We start from the raw sequence: 14,891 nt of genomic DNA on the forward strand, positions 1-14,891 counted from the left end.
CCCCCTGTCACTCAGGGCCCACTGCTGCTCCTCAGAGCTGAGGACCCAACATCCCTCAGTTTTCTCCTAGACCTGGGCAAGGGCCCCCAAGACCCCTCTCAGAGAACCAGCTGGAATCTCCTGTGAGGGGCTGGTAGCAGGGAGCCACACAGACACTCAGTTGAAAGAAGATCTTGGGGTCTCATGGCCAAGGTGTGTGTGTGTGTGTGCGCGCGCACACACACACACACACACACACACACACAGTCGGCCCCCATCCCGGCCCTGGACTAGGAGAAGTAGAGTGGGCCCATCTGGAGATTGGGGCTCCCAGGCCCGGTCATCTGAGGTTCAGGAGGGGGTGCTGTTCAGGGTGCCCCTTCCTCCTGGGCTGTGAAGTAATGTGCCAACAGAACACATCAGCAATCACAGCTGGCCCAGTAGAGTGGCCATTGTGCCCTGCACATGCTGCCCGGAGGTGCTGGTCTGGGGGTTTGAGGCCAGTCCTGGGATGCAGCAATAGCAGAGCAGAAGCCGGAAGTATGACCTGTCCAGCTCGACTGCAGGCCAGCAAGGGGAAGTGTGTAGGGCTGGGAGGGGGGCTCAGGGGGCTGGAGTCTGCACTCTGAGAAAAGCAGCTTCAGGTTCCACCCCCAGAACAAGCTGGTCCCCCAGGCACTGCTCAGAGCATCCCACCCCCCCAAACCCAAAAAGAATATAGATGTAACGTGTACTTACGGAATATCTGTTTTCCAGGAAATCTGCAAACAGAGGATAATGTAGAAATGAGCAATACAGAGAGCCTCCTAAGTACCACCCAACCCCAACACTTAGGGGGTCAAGCAGGGCCGGGAGAAAGCGGGAGGGGAGCAGAGCTCAAGGAGACCCCAGACCCAGGAGCTTCCTGGGGTTCAGGGTTATGTCTCCTGCACCCCTAGCCCCCTATGACAAGCGCACCGGAGCCTAGAAGTTCATTAGATAGTTCAAGCTGCTTTTTCTTTCCGTTTCTTAAGACATAGAATGCCGTTTTGGAAAAATGTGGAAAACTACAGAAAGAGTAGGAAGTCACAGATAAAAATCATCTCTTTGGGCTAGAGTGGTAGTCCAGAGGGGAAGGTGTTTGCCTTGCACACAGCCGACCTGAGTTTGATCATCGACATCCCATATGGGTCCCTTCACATCATCAGGAGTAATTCCTGAGTGCAGAGCCAGGAGTAACCCCTGTGCCTTGCCCTGATCCAGAAAGACAGAAAAAAACAAATAAACCCAACTCTGATTCCAGCTCTTCTAACTGTTGACACTCTGTCTTCCAGCTATGAATTGACTTTTTATAAACAGTTAAAAGGAGACTGGGGAGATGCTCAGGCTGTGAAGTACATGCACGATGCCTGGATTCCATGATTCTGGCACCACAAGATGAAAATAAACAAAGACAGAGTGAGGGGCTGCAGAGAACGCAAAGGTTAGAAGGGCGGGGGTGCATGCCTGTTATCAGAGAGGCCCCATGTCAGGTCCCTGGGACTGAATGGTCCCCTGAGCACAGCCAGGCGTGGCAACTGCTGGACCTGAACATCACCTGGCTGAGCTCTGGGGCCTCAGGCCTGCCAGGCCAGGCTGAGAATTGCTGGGAATGGCCAGAAGGGCCCTGAGCACTGTTTAGGTGCGCACTGCCCCATAAAAAAAAGCCTGAATGTTGCTTTTTTGCAAATTTTGCAAATGGTGCCTCTTTGTAGCCTGTCTTCATGTCCTCCGACAGCCCCAAAACATTTTCTGAGCTCCTCTTAGTCACCCTTGGTTGTGGCTGTACCATTGGAAATTGTTTATTTGACTTGAAACATTTGGGTTCTTTCCGAGATTTGGCTTTTTAAAATAATTCTGCTGCCAGTATCCTCTTGGGAAAATAAAGCGGCTTCCACATTTCCTGCACTCAGGGCTTACTCCTGGCCCTGTTCTCAAGGTTCTCTCCTGGAGGGGCTCATGGCGAGCATATGTGGGGTGCTGGGGACCAAACCCGGGTCGGCCACATGCAAGGGAAGTGCCTTCTCCATCATACTATCTCTCCAGTTGTGCTTGCATGTGTCCTACTGGCTTGCCCCCTCTCGGGAGCAGAAAGGCAGAGATGACCATGCCCTCCGCGGGGCCATGAGAATCTCCAGAGCTTCCACCCCTCTGCTCAGGAGACCACTTGGGGTTCTTGGCGTTGTGCATGTGGGCCAGGCTGGCCCTGGCAGGCTGTGGGGTGCAATGGCTGGGGTGCAGGTCAGGAGAGCGAGGGAGGGACGAAGCAGGTGCAGAGAGCAGGCGCCTCTATGGAGGGGTGGATCAGGGCTGGGTGGACCCCACAGCAAGGGTCCCCCCACCCCAGGAGAGGAAGGAGACAGAGCCTAGTGTCCTGGGAATGGCTGGGCCCTGGGACCACAATGTCTGCATGAGCTGTGGCTGATGGGCTGTGATTTTCAGCACAACCCACTGACAGACCTTTGAGGACAGAGGCCAGGGCAAACCTGAGCAACTGCGCCCCCCCATCCCCAAGGATGTGGGGCTGGGGCTGAAGCCATGGTGGGAGTCCTTTGTCCACTGCTCCAGCCAAGACTAACTTAAAAAAATTGGGGGGGGGGGGTCAGAACCATTGATGCTCAGGGTTCACTCCTGGCTCTGTACTCAGAGATCCTTCCTGGAGGCAGCTCAGAGAACCATATAATGGGATGCTAGGGATTGAACCTGCTTTGGCTACATGCAAGGCAAGTGCCCTGCCTGCTGGACTATCTGTCTGGCCCTTCAAGCACACTCCCAGGGGCCCCCCGGTTCCCAGCCTGACATCTGGGGTGATCTTGGGGCCCGGCTGTGGCAGCAGACGCCGCAGCCTTCTGCTTCTCTCTCTAACTCGGCTATATCCTGTTTGCACAAGCCCACATCCCCGGCCCATCTTATCACAACCCATTGTGTGGGCCCTCCAGAGGAGCTGGGCCAGGCCTTCCCAGGGACCCAAGATGGATGAATCACCCCAACTATGGAGCTGGGCTGTTGTGCAAACTTCCACACATTGGGGGAGGCTGTGGCAGCACCCACACCCTCACCCCACCCCAGCCTGACCCAGCAGGGCCCCAAGAACCCCGGACTTCCCGCGTCCCCAAGCCCCCAGGCCTCTTGGATGAGACTTGCAGGGAGAGTGGCTCAGACTTGCTCTCTTTGGGGTGCTGACCCCTACATCCCTCCCGCCGTGAGCCCCACTTCCTGCTCCCTGATACTTTTCTTCCTGAAAATGCAGCGACAACCACAAAGACAGGATCTGTGGGGGGCCGTTTCTTCAGCACCTGTTCTTCACCCTCTTTCACTCAACCCAGCCCCCCAGCTGGGCTTACTTGGAGCCTCCCAGAATGGGTGGAAGGGGCCTTCATAGGCCCATCTCTGCCCCCTGAGGGGATCCCACCTCCTGGCGTTCTGCTACTCAGCTCTTTTTCAGGACCCAAATTCTCTGAACCATCCAGGCTGCCTGGGGCTGAGTGAGTGTGAAAGGCCCCAAAAGGCCAGGTGACAGAGGCCAGCATGGAGTCACCACCAGGTGGCAGGAGGGAAGTATCTGGGGCACCTCCCAAGGGAGTGAGCATAGCGGAAACCAGAGCCGGCCACTGGAGAGCCCGTCAGCTGTCTGGCTGGAGCCTGCTCAGTGTCCTAAGGTGGGCACTGTTGGCTTTGGGGGCTGGTAGGGGTGGCCTTGTACATCAGAAGATTTTTTTTTTTTTGCTTTTTGGGTCACACCCGGCAATGCATAGGAGCTACTCTTGGCTCATGCACTCAGGAATTACTCCTGGTGGCGCTCGGGGACCATACGTGATGCTGGAAATTGAACTCGGGTTGGTTGCGTGCAAGGTAAATGCCCTCCCCGCTATACTATCACTCCAGCCCCTGGAAGATTCTTAACATATGGTCTCTACCCAACAGATAAGGCAGCACCCCCGCCCCCCCCCCCCCGTTATGGCTATGCCACGTCAACCCTGCATTTATGGGGTGCTCCCTATTTGGTTGGGTTCACTTTCTCCTTTATTTTTGTCACTAGGCAGGCACTGAGAAATACAGGACACATGTGTGTATGTGTGTGTCTGTTGTGTTGTGTGTATATTGTGTGTGTGTTGTGCTGTGTGTGTGTGTGTTGCAGACATGCTAAGTGGTTCTACCCTCCAGAACACCAAAGCTATGAGCAAGCTGGGGCTGGGGGCAGAGGATGGAAAGGTCACCTGTAAGCCCCCAGAGAACTCATGTGCTGACCAGTATCATGCAATGAGTCTGGGGCCAAAGAGGACAGGAGTGAATGACCTCTCGCCGCCCTGGACCACACCCTTTGTTCTCCACCTCCCAGCACTGCCTACATCACTGCTGGATTAGAGGGAAAAAAGACAGTGCAGATGCCCATGTTTGTAAACCAAACCATTGGCTTGCTAGGGCAACTTGGGCTGATTGGATTTGCAAGTCTTAACCACATGCAAATGCCTGGAATGGGAATCCCGGCCTGAAAAAGACAGGCAGGAGTGGTAGTATGGTGGGGAAGCTGCTTGCCTTGCATGTGACTGACCTGGGTTTGACACTCTCTGGCATCCCATATGGTCCCGCAAGCACCATCAGAGTAATTAATTCCTGAGAGCAGAGCCAGGAGTAATCCCTGATCTCTGCTGGGTATGACCCCCCAACAACAACAAAACAAATGATTATTATTTTTTACAATTTTAAAATAAACATTGTCACTGGAAAGGGTTGGAGTTGGGTCACTACATAGATCCACAGCCACCAGCATCCTGACCTGTGACCCTGGTTGCACTCTCTGGGGAATGGGGAAAGTGAGGGGGTGCCGTGATCTGTCAGGAACGCACTCTCCGAGGGAATAGGGGTACCCTGGCCTGTCAGGGCCACACTCTCCGGGAAATGAGGGCGCCCTGTTGCCAGCACTTCCACACCGTTGGGCCATTTCATGGAGAAAGAAAAAGAAGGCAAAAGCCGAAGTGGGCAGTGGGATGCGGGCCCCTGGCAGCGTGGGGCCGACCTCTGGTGCCCATCCCTCAAGTGGGCTAGTTTCCTTGAGAGCACAGAGCATGACACAGACTGGAACCCGACCACAGCACGCTGGCCCCAGACCCAGGACTCAGCTCAGATATGAAGGGAGATCCTGGGCTGAAAGTTAACACCCGTTGGAGGGTCTGAGTCAGGGATCAAGGCCTCGGGCTGACTGCAGGAGGTTGAGGGAGTCTCTCGGTAGGGTTGGCGGGCATGCTTGGGGAGGAAGCTGGAGGGAACAAGACAGACTTGGCCTTTGCCCCGGACACTCTCTTTGAGGGCACAGGGGACCTCCTGGACAGTGTTCAGGGGCCCAGCAGCCACTCTGGTACTCCTCAGCAATTTGGGAGGGTGGTTCAATGCAGGGGCCAAGGAGGCTGCACTGTTTGGACCTTTTGTGCTGGCTGGGGGTAACCTGGAGCACCACAGCACGGCTCTGGGGGTCTCCCCAGGGATGCTGATGGGGACCATGTGGTGTCAGGGATTGAGCCAGAGTCAGTTCTAGCCCCATCCCTTCCTCCCCAGCTTCTGAGATGGTCTTAAAGGTCAGGACCAGGAGGAAACAGAATGTCATTCATTCAACAACCCCTTTTTACATCTAGATCCAGCTAGACAAGGGAACGGAGTCAAATTCACAGAGACACAAAGAGGAAGGGGGACTTCCAGAGGCTGGGAAATGCGGCGGGGTGGGGGTGGGGGGGGCTCTTGTTTCCTGTCTGTGGAGGTATAATTTGGGAAGAGGAAAAGTTCTGGAGAGGGAGTTAACGGTTGTACCACTAAGCGGCTGTACTTAGTGTCACCCAAATAGATGTGTTCAGAAGCCTAAAAAGACGAGTGTTTTCCTCTAAGTTTTTCTAAAAGGAACTGAGCCAAGAGCCTCAAGTCAAGATTGCAGTCCTGCCCAGCCCCCCACCCCGAGTCTCTACCAGCCCTGAGTGCCCGGTGCCAGCAATGCCCACGCCTGCCCGGGTCCTTTGGCTTATCTGGAGGTGCAGCTTTCCTTTGCAGCCCACAGGGGAAAACATGAGTTCAGAGCCAGAACTGGGTCTGCGAGCTGTTTCCCAAAATAGCCCGCCCTGAGGCGCTGCGGACTGGAAGATGGTGGGAACAGAGAGTGGATTGGAGGAAGAGTCCAGCTAACAGTCAGGCTCTCACTGCCCCGTGCGGACAGCGCACCCAGTGGGGTCTCCACTTGGCTGTGTTCTGAAACGCAGAAGCACACCCTGTTTCTTGGTTCTCCCTGCTAGCTGACCCCGAGTGAGCCTTCCAGGGTTTCAGGGGAGAGAGGAAGACCTCCTGCTTTCCAACAGGAAGCAGAGGAGGACACTCAGAGATCCTGAGCATCTAGAACATGGTTCTAAAGTAGACAGAGCTGAATCTGTCATTAGGGTAAGAGCAAGACCAGTTGAAAGGTGTCCAAGCGGGTGGCAGCTGCTTGGGCCACCAAGGGAGGAAAGGGGAAGCCCACCCAGGGCCCTGCAGCCCCCTGCACGCAGTTCCCTGCCCTTTCTCCTCAGGCCCAGCTGTGCAGCTTCCACACCGGCAGCACAGGAATAACAGAGGTGCCATCCAGCTAAGACGAGTGGGAAGAGTTAAGTGAGAGCCAGGCTGCAGAGTCTGACAGCAAGAGAAGGAAAAGGGCAAACAAATCAGCGAGACCCGGGGTCTCGTCCCCTTGGTCCCTGACAGCAGCTTGGCAGGAAGTGTTCGGAAACAGGAACCCCCAGTTTCCAGGCAAGAAGGGGGCACCGGCTTCACTTGGTTTCGATTCTGAGTCTCCAGCCCTCTAAACCTCACTCCTGGCAGGTGTCCAGGTGAGAACAGGCTTCCAGGTGAGAGACCACATTCAGGGTGGCCAGGCCTGATGGTGTGGTGTGGGCAGCCGGCCTGGGTGCGGGGAAGGGCAGCGCACCCCAGTTAGGCCAAGCGGCCCAACCTCCCCAAGGCTCGGGGTTGTTGTGCTTGTCAGCATGGGAGCAGGTGCCGTGCCACCCCATTCCTTCTCACTGAGACCACCTCCGTCACACAGGGAAGAAACGGAGGTGGTTAGAGTCCCCCGCTGGTCATCCCCCATCAGGACAGGGGCTCGAGAGACAGCACACGGGGTGGGCTGAGCTTGCATGTGACTCACTCTGGGTCAGTCTCTAGCACTGTGCGTGGCCTCCAGATCCCTGCCAGGAGTGATCCCTGGGCACTGCTGGGTGTGGTCGAAGTACACACAAACACATACACACACTGATACACACACACTGACACTCACCCACACATGCACGCATGTTGACATACACTGACACACATACTCACACACACCCACACACACATACTGACACTCACACACACTGACACACACTCACTCACATATACACAAACTTACACACATGCAACACATACACACATACGACACACACACTCACGTTCACACACTCATACTCACATTCACACATACACTCACAGAGACACACAAATGCTCACCCACATACTCTCACTCATACATACACACATTCTCACACTTTCTTGCATTCTCACACACACACATAGACACTCACACAAACTCCACACACTCAAACTCACTCACACTCACATGGGCCCTCTGTCACGGGGCTCCTTCAGAGTGGGCTGCTCCCTCCCAGCCCTCAGCCAGAGGAGAGGCCTGGCCTACAGGCCAGCTGGAGCAGAGGCTCCCCTGCAGGGAGCGACGATGGAGCATGCCACACTCAGACACACAGACAGCCCCCTCACCCTACCCCCTGGCCCCCAACCCCCACCATTTTGCCCTAAAAGGATTGCTCTAAGCGGGAGGCAAATCAGGCCCCAGTGCCAGAGAGAGCAGCTTCTCTTCTCTGAGGAGAGGCAGAGCCTTCTTGGATGGCCGCAACCCCGTGTCTCCTCCTCAGGGCCACGGGGCCATGGTGGGGGCCATGTGAGTCTGCACAGACCTGCCTCTGCCTCCATGGCAACCTCGTGTTTCTCATCCCCCTCCTGTGATGGGGGCAGTGCTCTGCAGACCTTTGTCCTGTGGGGGGCTCTGACTCTGTCCTATTCCATGCACTCTTGGGTGTGTCTCTTCTTAACCTGACTTTGTCTAATCTGGGAATCTGCCCTGGAGGTGCCTTCCCCAGCCCCAGGGTGAGTGTGTGTGTGTGTGTGTGTGTGTGTGTGTGTGTGTGTAGCTCCCTGCAGTCCTCCTGCAATTGCCTGCAGCCTCCCTTTCCTGGAGCCCCAGGGGAAGGCACCAGGGACCTGGCTCTGCTGTCTGGCCCCAAGACAAACCCCTTTTGATGCTGTTTTTTTAGGGTCATCCCAGGAGGTTACTGGCTCTGCACTCAGGATTCACTACTGGTGGTGCCGAGATCGAACCGGGCCAGCCGCATGCAGGACCAAGGCCTTTTTGGGCACCTTAGGGGTGTGCTCAGACCCTACCAAACCCCAGGCTTTCTGCAGTCCTGCTTTCATGGTGGCAGCCCCTTCTGGGGCCTCCCTTGCTCCCTCTCTTCCAGGCCCACTCCCAAGCCCCGTGGATGACTGGGGAGGGGGAGTGGCTACCTTAGGAGGAGGGGCGGGGCCCTCACTCACCGGGGTCAGTTTTCCGGATCTCACTGTATACCGTCTCCGTGCCCTTGGCTTCCAGACCTGGAAAGGGACGGGGCACAATCAGGGGCAGGAAGACATCTGGGGTTCCTTGGGCAGTGCTCTCTGCCACAAGCCCACCCAGAGTGCCCCTCTGAGGCCTCGTGAGCTATAGCCTGGGCCTTTGGGACCTTGTTCGATCTTTATCACACTCAGCTTTGAAGTCTGGGATCAAAGGGCACTGCAGGTTGGGGTCCCCTAGCTGCAGACTGAAGGTTGCTCCCTGTTTTTGTGCACTGGGTTGGTTGAACTGTGCTCCAGCCCTTCTCTGGAGCCTCGGCTAAGATCTCCGCTCCCGTGGTCTGAGGTCTGGGCTGAGCTGAGCACTGTCTGGGGGAACAGCTGGCCCCAGGAGCTGGTCATAAACAAGGTTCTTGGGGTCACCACCAGTGGACCCCTCTGCAGCTTCCTGGCCCTGGGGTCTATCTATGGGTGCTCTGGGAGGATTCTTTTGTTAGATTTGGGGCTCCACCCAGCAGTACTCAGCACTCCTGGCAGTGCTTGGGGGACCAATCAGGGCGCCAGGAAATAAACCCGGGACAGCCCTGCATAAGGAAAGTGCCTTAACCCCTTGACTATCTCTCCAGTTTCTCCTGGAAAGATTCTTTTGTTCATTTTCTTGGTTTTGGGGCCACACCCAGCAATGCTCAGGGCTTACTCCTGCCTCTGTGCTCAGGAATCACTCCTGGTAGTCTTGGAGAACCACATGTGGTGCTGGGGATCGAACCCAGGTTGACTGCGTGCAAGGCAAGAGCCCTCATTCTGTCCTGTTGCAGGGGTGACACGTGGAGCTCCTTCGGGTGAAGCCCTTTCATTAACTTCTTTCAGTCTGGGAGGCTCTCGGCTAAGTCCAGGGGCCCACAGGCCTCCTACTGCAGGGGACTACACAGTGCCAGGGATGATCTCAGGGCCTCGGGCCAGCTAAGCACGTGCCCTTCCCCTGAGTTACTCCCCCGGCCTCTGTGGGTGAGATGAGCAGCCCCAGGTGTGGAGTCCACCCCACAGAAAGCCTTGGGCTAGGCAACATTGACCAGTGACAGGCCCAGCTGCTCATCTGAAGTAAATGCAGAAGCACAGGGTGTTTGTACATGCACATATACATTGCCAACACGGGCTGCATGCACACACATGCAGTGCAAACACACATGCATCATGCAATGAGTACACACATGCAGGTCATGGATGCATAGCACACATACATTCATACACATGCAGTGTAAACACACGTGCATTATGTACTGAATACACACATGCATGGCATGGATACATAGCACACACACATATGTGCACGCGTGCACACACACATGCGTGCACACACACACACACACACCATACTCCCCACCACCCCTCAGGAAGCAGGACAGAGACCCCAACCCTGGCTGGGGTTCCCTGCATGAACTGTCACCAACCCTCACCCATGGAAGGGCCTGTTGCTCTGTGGCCAGCACGCTCCTCCCATAGGGCAGACGCTTCCTGCCACCATGGTCAGTGCACGTGACCTATCTGGGCAGAGACCGGGATACACTGGGACCCAAACTGCTGGGAGGAGGCCTAGGCTTGGCCCAGAGACCCCCTCTATCACCCCGACCGACACACACACCTGTGTCACCTGCACGGCCCTTCCCCTCCTTGTTCTCCAGCCTAGGTGAGCTTTGCTCCATGTTAGGGATGCAGCCCCCTCCTCACATCCCTCCATCACTGCACACCTTCCCACTCTGGGCCCTGGACTCCCCCCGCATTTGAGGGACTCACACCCATAGCACAATGACACACCGGCATATGCTCTGTCCCATGCCTGAGGCCTGTGTCCCCCTGTCCCAGGCTGTGGGTGGCTACCTGGAAGGGTTGGCCGTGGCAGGAGACGACCAGGTCCTTGCAGATGTTTGTCTCACAACCCCTGGCCCCGGGTTATCGCCATGTCACTCGCACACGGAACCCTCAGGGTCGGACAGCAGGAGAGAGCCCAGGATGGGGTGCCCGGCTTCGAGGATGCCATGCGGTGCCGATGCCACCAGAGCCCAGGGCAGGATCTGGTTGTCAATCTTGAGGCTGAGTATGAGGTCCTCTGCGGGGAACCGCCTTTCCTCTGCTCTCTCTGGGCACCAGCTTTCTAAACACTGAGGAAAATTTCAGGATGCCCCTAGCTGCTTGGGAGGTGGGTGGCCACACCCCTGCGGCAGGCCTGGACCAGCTGGTCACTCAGTACCGCCCCGGCACTGAGATCAAAGAAGGGTGAGTGGGACTCTGCCCAGCATGGGGGGTCCCGAGCCATGGGATAAATTGGCGTCTCGCCAGTTCGTCCTCTGACCCAGCCACCCTGTGAAGGCCGGTGAGACCCTGTTTGCCTCCTAACTGCTGTTGGCCAGGCGGCATAAGGCCCTGCTCTTGGCTGAGCTGCTGGCATGCAGAGGCCTCCTTGGGGGCCCCACCTAGCGCTCACGGCCTCCCTCTCTGGCCCTCGGCTGCTCTGGTGACTGAGCAGGCCCCAGGCCATTTGTCCAAGTGTCAGCCTGTTTCCGGACGGGCTCACTTCTGGCTTCTGTTTTCCTCTGTTAAGGGTGAACGTGGTGACTTCGACGTCACGGGGTTTTCCCAGCGATGAGCCACCCAGCAAACATGCCGCAGCCAGGACTTTACAAGTTCCTTCCTGCCCCTTCAGCCCCAAGCGGCCACTTGGGCAGCAGCCAGCCGGGTCCCGCCCCCACCGTGGTCTGGCTTGGCTGGGACCAGCTCAATAATCTCCTCTCAGACCTTGAACCCACAAAACCCTTCCTCACTGAGGGCCCGTCAAGAGAAAACAGGGTCAGGCTTGCCCTCCTCCCATTCCTCAGCTGCCAGGGATGCTGGGTGCAGAAACCCCGACCGGAATCCTCTAGAAACTCTCCATTTCTCCCCAAATCCACCCAGCAGACAAGGAGAGCACCCCTTTTCCCCCAGTCCACTCCCCCTCAGCTCCTCCGCACCTTCATGGCATAGCTGGGAGTCTCCTACCACACAGACCTTCCCACAGGGCTGGCTGCGGACCCTTTCTAAGGACCCCTAGGATTTCTGCCTCCTGAGTCTGCTCTTTCCACTCCAAGCCCAAGGCATCAACCCAACAGGACCTGAGCCCAGAGCCCAGGCAGCTATGCCTAAGGAGAGCTGGGCGAGGGACAGCAGGGTGTGGGGACACCCATCTCTGGGCGCCCCACCCTCCAGTTATGCTTAAGCTTCCTTCCGAGGAAGAAGCCTGTGGGCTCATGATGCCTAGGAATGGTGGGGGGCTCAGGTGGGTTGGGGGAAGGCTGGGGAGCACCTCACACTCTCGTCTGCTCGGAGTACCATCTCTGTGCTCCCTCCTCTGGAACCTTTCCATCTGACCCACTGACCAGAGCACCCCAACAGCCTTCTCACCCCAACCCCCCACCCCCACCTCGGAGGCACACACACAATGGTCCCGTCAAGAAGCACAGGGCTGGGGAAATGGCTCAAGCGTCAGAGCACACTCTCCATGCGTGCAATGTCTGGGCTCCAACCCCATTCCACATGGTCCCCAGGGGCACAGAGCTGAGAAGAGCCCTGAGCACTGTCTAACGTGGTACTCCCCCCCCCCCCATAAAAATAATTTAAAATAATATTAATAAAAATAAAAGGAAAAGAAAAAAAGAGTGTTTGTGTCTCTCTGCTCCTGGTCACTACCTCGATGGTTCAGAGCTGAGGATGGGTGTAGCATCGGCACAATGATGTTTGATCGCAAGCTTCATTGTCTCCTCATCAGAATCTGTCACTTCTGTGCAAAGAGGTTGGCAAGGATCCCCTAACCCAGCAGGATGACAGTACAAAGACGGGGCTTCTGTGCTGGCCAAGTCCATGGACGCTACATGGGTGGGGCTTCTGAGCTGACCAAGTGCCCAGTAAGGGAGAAGACCGCTTGCATTTCACACACAAGCTATCTGGAAGCACAGTTTCAAGGACTATGTGAATTTGGACAAGGGTGTACCCCCAGAAACACAGGGGCATTATCCTCAGAAAGTCCCACAGTCACTTGGTCGAGAGATAGTACGGTGGGCAGGGCATTTGTTCTGCATGTGGCTAACTGGGGTTTGATCCCTGATACCACATACAGTCCCCTGAGCACCATCAGGTGTGATCTCTGAGCACAGAGCTAGGAATAAGCCCTGAGAATCACTGGTTGTGGACCAAAAACAAAAACAATAAACAATAATTAAAAAATTAAGTTCCCCAATGGACACACTTCCCCCATGGACATGCTTCCTAGCACTGAGCTTGAGCCCTGGGTTCGTGAAACCGTATTCCATCACCCGAGTAAGCAAACAACAATGCATGACTTTTCACACTCCAGCCGTGGCATGTCCAAAGCGTCTTCTGCCGGCCCCCTCTCTAATGGGCCAATGGGGTGACTGGCAGACTCAGGCCTCTGGGTGCAGCATATCCCACCCCGGTGACTCCCTCAAGCAGAGCCCGGCATGGCACGTTTACCTCTGTGAGGCTCAGGCGAGGCCACCTCCACTTCTGTGTACTCCACGTCCAAGGTCAGCGGCTCTGCTCAAAAGAATAACAGCGCCCCAAAGTCAGACAAACTCTGCATCAGGGGCTGCACCTGAGACTCTGTTCAAGAGATTACAGGATTCTGAGGTTTGGTGGAGGGAGGGGGTGCTAACCACACAGGCTTCATGTCCTTGTAAGTAAGGGAAAATCCCCAGGCAATGGGGAGATCATGATGATGCCTGAAGCACTCCGGGATGTGGAAGCAGTTTCCCCCTGGAAGGGTTTTGTGAGCAGAGAGAGAGAGAGAGAGAGAGAGAGAGAGAGAGAGAGAGAGAGAGAGAGAGAGAGAGAGAGAGAGAGAGCACAGAACCCGCTGGTTGCCGAGAGCAGGAAGGGATAAAGGAGCCCTGTTTTCTCACTTTCTTCTCATAGTATGTGTTTCCTTGTTCTAAAAGAGTGATCAAACGGAGTTGGTGAGTCATGGGTGAAATACAAAGAATAAAAATGCCACAGTAACTGTCCTCCTTCCTCCTGCCTTTGAAATCCCTGTGTACTTCTCTCCCCGGAACACTTGCCTGGCTTTGAGGGTTTTGAGCTAGAAAAGACAGAACAAGTAAGATGACTTTCAATGATGTGATTTTAAAAAATGCTTCTGCCTTACTCTTCTGGAAAGGGGACATCCTGCTATGTTATTTCCCAATCGGAATCAGAAAGTTCTTCTTCTTCTTTTTTTTTTTTTTTGTGGGGTGAGAGAGGAGAGGTGATGGCAGCCACACAGTTTTTTAGTCAGGATTTAGGATATGCCCCAGTATGGACACAAGGTGGGGCCTTCACAAGGTAAGAAGGCACTGGTCGTCTCCGTTTTCGTGTCATTGGGTAACTCAGTGACATCGTGAAAGCTGAAGAGTTTCACTTCTTCCCTTGCGGTCTTAGGTTAGGATTTCTGATTTAAAAAAAAGAAAAAAGAAAGCTTAAGGAGATAATTACCTTTATTTTCATTTATTGACTTCACTGCATGGTTTCCCACGTCGTCGTTGTAACCTAGATGAAAATGACAGTTAGGATGCATGGCAATGAAAATTCTGTGCAATTCCTCTATAACTTTATAAAACTTCAGTGGCACAAATGAAGTCAAGCTGAGTGGTCCTGTGAGATGGACCTTGTGGGTTTTTTTCTCGCACTGGCAGATGTCTACTACCCCACGATCTCTTTCAACAAGTTTACTGGAGACCAAACTTGGTTCTAAAGGGAACGGTCAGCAACCCAGACACGACAAAAGCAGCAAACGTCCCCCTAGGACTGAGAGCTGGGTCTGTGGGAACACGGTCTCAGGGCACTGCAGTTTCTCCAGGTTGCCATACCTGTGGGCGAATATCAAAAATCTCTTTTTTTAAATCAAGTTTTGTTTTTCTCTTTTTAAAATGACAGTGAACTCCTACAAATGCTCCTGCAGAACAATAACTTTTCACAATATTTTGAACCAGTTACTATTGTGACCATCAAAATGTACTTAGAAATGGAAGTACTCTGTGTGGAGATTGTATACTAAGAAATAGTGTATTTCTGGCATTTTGGACATTTGAAGGAAATCCTACTTTGATAAAAATCAATCTCAGCATTCAACTTAAAGCGTTTAGCTATGCATGGAGAATCCAGAACAATGATCAGAACCTGTTTTGTATCACAAATAGGTATTTTCACTCCAACACTGTATTACTCTTGGGTAAACATTCACCCAACTTTTTTTCGTT

At 54.7% G+C, this 14,891-nt stretch overlaps 1 protein-coding gene across 3 annotated transcripts in view; it reads right to left on the bottom strand.

The window, feature by feature from the left end:
* Window positions 1-14,891, bottom strand: part of PECAM1 (platelet and endothelial cell adhesion molecule 1) — a 57,321-nt gene that overhangs the window by 5,768 nt on the left and 36,662 nt on the right. For 2 of the 3 annotated variants that reach the window (XM_056127726.1, XM_056127727.1), the window contains 4 exons: window positions 14,128-14,181; window positions 13,132-13,194; window positions 8,599-8,655; window positions 718-740 (listed from right to left, as the gene is read on the bottom strand). In XM_056127726.1, coding sequence (XP_055983701.1) covers window positions 718-740; window positions 8,599-8,655; window positions 13,132-13,194; window positions 14,128-14,181 — 197 coding nt within the window. The remainder of the gene's footprint in view (window positions 1-717; window positions 741-8,598; window positions 8,656-13,131; window positions 13,195-14,127; window positions 14,182-14,891) is intronic. The other variant, XM_056127728.1, reaches the window with a different exon arrangement.

Source organism: Sorex fumeus, unplaced genomic scaffold, assembly GCF_029834395.1.
Source record: "Sorex fumeus unplaced genomic scaffold, SorFum_2.1 ptg000063l, whole genome shotgun sequence".
Classification (NCBI taxonomy): Eukaryota; Metazoa; Chordata; class Mammalia; order Eulipotyphla; family Soricidae; genus Sorex; species Sorex fumeus.